General features: G+C 37.5%; 1 protein-coding gene across 2 annotated transcripts in view; it reads right to left on the reverse strand.

The window, feature by feature from the left end:
- Nucleotides 1-1,358: 1,358 nt before the first annotated feature.
- The window catches only part of asb10 (ankyrin repeat and SOCS box containing 10), an 8,069-nt gene continuing 573 nt past the window's right edge, over nucleotides 1,359-8,854 (reverse strand). The window contains exons 1-5 of one of the 2 annotated variants that reach the window (XM_047810727.1): nucleotides 7,915-8,360; nucleotides 6,536-6,803; nucleotides 5,391-5,895; nucleotides 3,798-3,911; nucleotides 1,359-3,344 (exon numbers count right to left, since the gene is read on the reverse strand). In XM_047810727.1, the coding sequence (XP_047666683.1) occupies nucleotides 3,159-3,344; nucleotides 3,798-3,911; nucleotides 5,391-5,895; nucleotides 6,536-6,803; nucleotides 7,915-8,263 (1,422 nt within the window). In that variant the 5' untranslated portion in view covers nucleotides 8,264-8,360 and the 3' untranslated portion in view covers nucleotides 1,359-3,158. Of the gene's footprint in view, nucleotides 3,345-3,797; nucleotides 3,912-5,390; nucleotides 5,896-6,535; nucleotides 6,804-7,914; nucleotides 8,361-8,854 lie in introns of those variants that run through there. The other variant, XM_027171592.2, reaches the window with a different exon arrangement.

Genomic DNA, 8,854 nt, shown 5'->3' on the forward strand with positions numbered 1-8,854 from the left:
AAAAATAATAATAATAATAATAATAATAATAATAATAATAATAATAATAATAATAATGAATATTTACTAAAAAAAATAAGTACCCAGTTATTATTATTATTTTTAGTAGTAGTATTGTTGTTATTGTTGTAATTTTATGGCACAGAGAGCTGTTAGAGAGCAAAGTAGCCTAATTTGGAGCGAAACTTTCTCCATCTTCATTTCTAAGTGGCCTATTCATTTAATCGGAGATCATTTTGCGGGTTTAAATGCCAGTTCGCTCGCGCTGCTGATTGGGCGCAGTGAAGTGGTGGCGGTGGCGCGCGCTCTCACCGACCGGCCGTCTGATTAACCATCACCTCCGACTCTGATTGGACCCCACATGCTAATTATTCTCCAAAAATGCAAATAACCCCATTGAGTAGCCGCGCTCTTTGATCTATTGAAACCAGGCACTTAGGCCCCCTCCTTTACTGCCCAATTGCCCCCAAACACCCCCCCCACACACACACAAACACACACATACTGTCTATCAAGAAGATGACACTTTTTTCTCAGACCTTCCAGCATATCATAATTTATTAGATGTCGTAAATTAGCATTGAAATATTTATTTAAAAAAAACTTTTATTGTACAATAACTGCAATATTTTCAAACGAGGAAAATAATGACAACAACAACAATGTAAATATAATATTATTTATTCATTAATATATAAATTAATTATTAATATAATATATATTTATTATATATATGAACTTTATATGAGTTCATTATATATATATATATATATATATATATATATATATATATATATATATATATATATATATATATATATGTTAAAACAAACAAAACAATATATATATGTTAAAACAAACAAAACAAAAAAAACAACTATAAATAAAATGTATACGTAGGTACGCATGTCTCTGAATGGAGGACAAGACGAGGTGGAAAATCAAGGAGGAAAGCGTTCATGAGGATGGTGTGATGACGAGGAGGGTGGAACCAGAGATAGAGGTCAAAGTGCTCCTGTCACACTCAGCAGGAATGAAAGGCTGATCATCCCTGGTGAGCCCGGAAGAGTAGCTTCAATCACATCATCATCATCATCATCATCATCATCATCATCATCATCATCATCATCATCACCGCAATAAGGTGATGGATGATAAAGGCATGCAATATTATTTTATCATCATATTATTATGTTCAGATTTGTTCATGGTGTAAGAGAACACAGATCTGTCAGATTTGCTTTATTGTCCCTTGAACCAAACACTGATTAAAAAAAAAAACTAACCAAATTGAAATTTTTAATAAAAGAAAAAAAAACATAAGATTTTGAATACAGGTCAATTTTTGTTAATTACACTTGTAATTAATTGAGCATTAGGAGAATTTTATTTATCACTGTCCATTTATGGAAAAGAAAAATTTGTCTAGAAATGTTTCGTTCATGAAAACAATTCATGTTTTAACGTGTGGGAATTAATCAGTAAGCTCTGGACAACCTTAATGCCACAGGGATGTTTACAGGGATGCTGTGCTTTCAAAATGTGACAAAAAAAAAGTTTCATTTAAAATATACATCATTTTTGGTCAAATTTTGTCTAAAAATGTAAATGAATTTATTTAACATTGAATAATCAGTTATTAACAGCATGAAGACACTTTCTGTGTTGGAACACTTAACATTCTATAACTACTCAAGCTTGTACATCTGGAACACAGGCTTTATAATGCTCCAAATCCCTGGCTGAAGCAACCAGCTCCAAAACATCGTGGATCCACCTCCAGATTTTACTTCAAGATATGAAGATATGATGGCTGATGGTATGCATGACCAAAAAACTTTCATATACAGTGTTTAACAGTTGATGTAGCTTTTATTTACATCTCCTTCATCGTTTTCCTCCTGACATGTGAAACTAATGACCCTAATTTAAAGATGCTTAAAGGTATTACTTTAGCTGATTTGTGCATGTCAACCATTTGTGTTGAAAGTTTGTCGTTACATTTTTTTAAAAGACTGGATTTATTTAAAATTCCTTTTACTATTGTTCTAAACAATAACATCATTTAACACTGTAATCTTTTTCTGTTGTTAGAACAAAGATCCATTTATGATTTTATGTTTATTTTATTGTCATTTAAGAAGGGTGCCAATAGTTTTCTGCAATACGTATTCTACAATTTTAGTAACAAAAAAAAACACTACCACAATTAGGAAAACATGTTAATAACAGTGTGCAAATAAATTCATTTCTTAAATACTTCATATAGTCTTTCTAAATAGAGATGTGAAAGCCCTAAATTCACGGCGCCCCCTTGTGGTAAAAAAGATAACCGCAAGGTCCTCGACATTAATAATCAGCTCATCAATAAAAATTAATCTATCTAAAATTAATCTATTTATGAAAAAGCATTCAAAACGGTAAATAAATCTACTTTGACATAAAATAATACTTTAATTACAAGGGATAACACCTTATTTTAACATGAGTAAAACAGCGAACGGAAAAGGAAATGATTGTTAGCATCTACAAAAGCTAATTTCCCATCATCATCATCATCATTATCATCATCATCATCATCATCATCATCATCATCATCATCATCAGTCTTTTAAACGCTGAATATAAATAAAACACTTCTCAAATGTTGTTTGCTACACAGATAGACAAATGTATTTCAAATTTATGCACAGCGCTGAATGATATTCGGGTCTCATTTAAGGCAATTTACATTTATTCATTTGACGTGTTTTTATTCTGGCTTAAAACTTGTGATAACCTTTGTGTTTTTATATAAGTAGACAAAGTTGGAAATGTTTTATTTTATTGACCAAAGAGTTCAAAAAAATTGCTTTTGTTTCACAAAATGGGCCACCAAAAATCCAAATATAAAGCACCACCAGCAGATAAAATACTGCACCATTTCCCCTTAAATTAATCTGAAATTTGTGTCTGTGTAGATTTCAGCTGTGGCGCCGTAGCAGTGTAATTATTGGCACCTCTGCCGGTGTGCATAGAGAATAACATAAAGTTCAAAAACGACATGCCGACATACTGTCATCATCATTATACAGTTTTACACAGGATTAATCAACATCCATGTACTTTTCACTTGATGCCTGTCAAGCTTGATAGTACACGTCTGATTCAGCAGACGGTTAGTGAACATAGCCTCGAAACCCCAGCATCAAGTAGTCCTTCAGAAATGTGGGCAGGTCTAATTTGGGCACCACTTTGTGCACACGGCCTTCTAGATAGGTGCGTAAGCTGTGGCGAGCCAGATGCTGCAAAGAGCGAGGAGTATTGGCCAGGGCAAACACAGACTCGTAAAAGTCCTGATGTTTCTGTCGAGAGAGCAACACAGTTTAACGCTTTAGCGCATAGAAGGGCGATTACTTTATAAATAAATCCTTGTCATATTTTAGAGCAACATAACACAAAACTCCTGATGATGCTCACATGCAGGAAAGCATTCTGACTAATTACACTGGAGACTTCCATCAATGCTAAGTAAACAACTTTTTATTGAAAACTTCTTTAAATGTGTTTTTATGTTAAATGTCAATGAGATGTTTCTATAGAAACGATACAGAGTCGAGAACTCGACAGAGCAAAATTCCGACTGCCATGAGCTTTCATTCCAAGTCTGTCAAAAGTTAGCTTGCTAGTAGCTAGCTACAGATACATATAAGTATATTAAAAACGCAATTGAACTTTGTTACTGCTGACCTCTTGAATTTGACTAATGTTCTATCTCAGCCTTAGAACATAACCGCGGGTCATTAACATCCTCCTACCTGAAACACCTCTGGAGGAACAGCTTCCACCCAGTTATCATTGACTTTGAGACGGCTGTATGCATTCAGCAACACTTCTATTGTACGTGGTGACATGCAGCAATACTTCAGGACCTGGAATTAACACAAACACAAATATTACCATATTATTCATAACCACCATCCAGATCAAACATCAGCAGGGCTGCTGTTATAGGAAACTAAACAATGACAGGGTGGAGTAAAGTGGAGATATTCCTGATACCAAAAAGTTGATTATTTTCTAATAACAGTGTTTATTCCAGTTGAAGAAGAGGAAGGAAGGGGGCACAGAAGCCTTTATTATCGCCACATATACATTACGGCACAGTGGAATTCTTTTCTTCACATACCCCAACTGAGGAGGTCTGGATCAGAGTGCAGAGGCAGCTATGATACAGCAACCCTGGAGCAGGGAGGGTTGAGGGCCTTGCTCAAGGGCCCAACAGTGGCAGCTTGGCTGTGCTGGGCCTTGAACCACGATCAACAACCCAGAGCCTTAACCAGTTGAGCCACCACTGCCCCCTTATGCCATGTTGTCCAATACATTTCTCGTTAAACAGTCATGTTGGATAAAAGCAAATAAAAATAAATAGGTAACATTTTACACTCTTAAGATGCGACGTGTGCATCGGGTTTGTTGTGAACAATCTGTTAGGACAGTCTAGTCATTTCTTGAAACAGCTAAGACCGAATTGGGAAAAGAGAAACTCCTCAATCAAGGTAACAATGACAGTTTCCACCTGGAGCGATATCCCCACCTGCTCGGAAAAAGGCCAGAGGTCGGCGGTGGTAGTTGTGAGGGAGTGCGCTGCAGAATAATTAAGCACTTGGCTTGATGAACAGATTGGGCCCCTCTCTGGGGGATTGTCGAGAACTTCTGCAATTAGTGCTAATTAATCTCCTATTAACATTTGCCTCATTAAGAATCAGGCAATTTATCCGGCACAAGTGGGATTCACTGGATGTACAGTACTAAGCGCTTTCTACTATCGGCACAGTGTTTAAAAAGAGAACTAACAATTCCAGTGGAATTTGATATAAAATTTGATGACTTATGTTGCATTTATATATTTACACATCAACTACTTTTACTACACATTTGCCCCACCCCTCACCTCTCACCCACCACCCACCCACTTTCAAAGCAACAGGAGGTACCCACAAGATCCCGGTCAATGAAGGTTCTAACTAGCATTGAGTCCTGTAGGGTCCAGGAATCGCCCTGTGACTTAATGAAACCAAAACTGACTTTTGCTAGAGTGTGAGAATGAGGAAAGTGTAACGATTTAAAGAATACACAAGTACAGTTCATGACTGCTTAGGTATGAGGTCAGCTGTTAAGATTGCAACCGGAATAGGACAAAAAATGGCTTGGATTACATTTAGTATCTTATCCAGAGTGACTTACATTGTGTTATTTCAGTTTATACACCTGAGCAATGGAGGGTTAAGGACCTGCTGTGGCAACTTGGTGGACCTGTGATTCGAACCAATGACCTTTCAATCAGTAGTCGAACACCTTAACCAGTGAGCTACCACATCCCACTTTGAAAACAATGTACCCATACTGACCTTTGGCAGAGATCCCGGCCACACCCTGATCGATCCGTAGTTGAGCAGTTCTTGCACAATCCGCTCGGGTTCATGCTCCAACTTATAGGCCACCATTTTTAGGATATTATGCAGGGGCGCCTCACCTCCATAGTCCATGTCATTGACGGAGGCACCGTGTCGCAGAAGCAGCTCCACTGTCCCGGGGTTGGGGTTCTTACATGCCATGTGTAGAGGACTGTGTTTGTCAGCGTCGCTCGTGCTAACATCTGCCCCGGCCTCCACCAGCCGCTTGCACACTTTGGCATAGCGCTCCAGAGCAGCGTGCTCATGCGGCTGTGAACATGCAGTGTTAAGTGGTGTTTGTCCTTCATCATTTTGCCCCTCCATTGCTGCACCGTGACGTAGGTACAGATCCACATGGTCCAGAAGACCATGACGTGCAGCTACATGCAGCGGCATGTCATTTTCATCTAAGCTGCGGCCGTTTATGGCTGCACCATACTGGATGACCTGCTTGGCACACCTGGAAAATGTATGGCAGAGATAGAATGCAAAGATATCTCATCTTTCTTTCTTTCTTTCTTTCTTTCTTTCTTTCTTTCTTTCTTTCTTTCTTTCTTTCCTCCTTGCGTGTTTTGAAGTCAATTTTCCCTGATCCTTTTTCTTTTTTTTCTTTCTTATTATTGATTCTTTCATTCCATTCATTCTTTTTCTATCATCTACACTTTTAATTTCTTCCATGGAGCCAGTACATATTTCTTTCTTTCTTTCTTTCTTTCTTTCTTTCTTTCTTTCTTTCTTTCTTTCTTTCTTTCTTTCTTTCATTTATCTATTGTTTTTTGTCATCAATTGTCTCTTTTTTTGTTTTGTCATTATGGGAGTATTTCTTTTCATTTCTTTTCTTTTCTTTTCTTTTCTTTATTTCATGTTCATTTGACACTTTTTGCTTCATTTCTTACATTTTTCTTTCTTTCTTTTCTTAAACACTTGGAGATCATTAAAGAAAACATCTTCCTTTGCTAATGACAGAAACCATCTGATGAGTCATACTACATTACCTATGGTATGACCAATATTGACCTTCCTACAGTTCCTTAGATAATACAGTGACTAATTGTGTAAGATTTCAAACTAATGGCAGCCAGCGACGCATTATCACTTACTCCAGTGACTCGGGCTCGGTGCAGAGGTGCAGGGGCATCAGTCCTTCCTCGTTGACAGCGTTGGCATTGGCGCCGTACTGCAGCAGCAGTTTAACGCAGTCTGCCTGGCACTCCTGGCATGCCTCGTGCAGTGCAGTGGTGCCCGTAGGGGCAAAATCTACACTAGCCCCTCTCAGGAGGAGATGCCTCAGGCAATCGGTGAAGCCTCTGCCCGCTGTGATGTGCAGAGGAGTGGTCAGCTCCTGCTCGTAGGTCAGAGACCACAGTCCTGAAGAAGAAAAAGCCAACACCAGATGTTTCATTAATCGTCTGAATGTTTGTGGAGTTACGTTAGAAAACGTGTCTCCTAATCAGCCAGGAAATGAATTTAGTAGAACGTGAGAAAGAAAACACTGCATGTTGTGTGTTATCGGAAAATAATCAACCCCCTGCTGCTGAGATAAGTCCCAAAGGGTTCCATTCCCCTGAGACCACAGCAGTGTTCCAATGATTACAGATTTATTTAGTAAATAATGATGTGATACTTTTGAGTTGTATATAGTTACATTTAATGCTGGTTAACGTCGCTGAGGAAAATGCTGGCTAACGTCGCTGGAAAAAAAATTTATTTACTTTTTTTACATTTCTTTCTCCACCTTTATTTGTTGTTTCTTTCTATCTTCCCTGACATGTCTTTTTTGCACATCTATCTATCTATCTATCTATCTATCTATCTATCTATCTATCTATCTATCTATCTATCTATCTATCTATCTATTTATTTTTGTCTGTCTATTTGTTTTAGATTCTTTTTATATTAAAAAATCTTTCTTTCTTTCTGTTTTTCTTTTTCTTTCTTTCTTTCTTTCTTTCTTTCTTTCTTTCTTTCTTTCTTTCTTTCTTTCTTTCTTTCTTTCTTGACACTTTCTTGACTGACTATCTATCTATCTATCTATCTATCTATCTATCTATCTATCTATCTATCTATCTATCTATCTATCTATCTATATTTGTCTGTCTATTTGTTTCAGATTCTTTTTATTAAAAAAAAATATTTTTTTTTTGTGTGAAAAAATTGAATGTCAACTACTGAACATTCTACTACAGTAGGTCGAGCAAAACTAGTCATCTACGTTAGTAGAAGGAAAAAGATGGAACAAAGCAAAACCTTCTGTGCAGGTGGAAAACCTACTGACACTGGAGACTCCTTCCCTGAATGCTAACCTCAGTGTGTCCTCGGAGGAAAACGATCAGTTTCTTGTGCACATGTTGAGTAGCAGCATGTTTATGATTTAGAAACTAAACAGAAATAAACACGTGTTCAAACATGCAGTTTCTGACCCATGCATCAACACCTGCTGACCAATCAGAACGGAGCATTCAGTGGTGCCATGACATACTCAACCCTCTGTAGTTGAACCTGAAGTTCTTCCACTCCTCGATGTCACTGGTGTCATAAATGGCGTCTATAAGGTGTGCGTACTCAGGGTCGTCGATGATGCTAATCACAGTGATCTCATCGCCGACCAGAAGAGCGTTCCAGAACTGGAGAACAAATCCTGACGCGTGTGCGGTCGCGATCACGTCATTGCGGTATTTCTTCTGTTTCTTGAACTTAATCTTCGGCCCCATGATCTCCAGCGATGCAGTTCGTCTTGTTTTTGTTGTTGTCGTCGTCGTTGTTGTTGTTGTGACCCGGTTGTTGTTTATTCCTCGGTGATCTCTCACAGCTCTGAGCTCTGTTTGCATGATGGCTCTATTTTAAGGCTTCGTAGCTGTTATACAACCAGATGGTCATGTTAGAAGCTTTGAGGCAGTTGTGGCATCTGCACATGAGCTTTGTGCCCTATTAATGTCGATTAATAATGCCTCATGTCCTGCTGCCTCACCAGGCACAACTCAACTCACTGTCTCCTCAACAATTCTCTAATTCTTTACTTTATTAGTTTGCTTTTATTCTTTACTTTTCCTACAATCAGCACGTATTTCTTTCTTTCTTTCTTTCTTTCTTTCTTTCTTTCTTTCTTTCTTTCTTCTGCTGTTTTCTTTATTTACTCGTACTTTTTGTTTCCTTTTGTTTTCCTATCCTTCTCTTCTTTTCCTCACTGATTTGACCCCTTTCCTTTCTTTCTCTGTTTTATTTTTCTTTCTTTTTTCTGTTCATTTTTGTTTTTTCTTTTTCCTTTTTTTCATTGCTACTTTTCCCATTCTTTTATATTTTTCTTCTTAATCCCTTTGCCTTTTACTTTCTTCCATGGAGCCTTTAAATATTCAGTTGCTTTCTTTCTTTCTTTCTTTCTTTCTTTCTTTCTTTCTTTCTCCTTTATACTTTTCCATCAT

Source organism: Tachysurus fulvidraco, chromosome 3 (assembly GCF_022655615.1).
Source record: "Tachysurus fulvidraco isolate hzauxx_2018 chromosome 3, HZAU_PFXX_2.0, whole genome shotgun sequence".
NCBI lineage: Eukaryota > Metazoa > Chordata > Actinopteri > Siluriformes > Bagridae > Tachysurus > Tachysurus fulvidraco.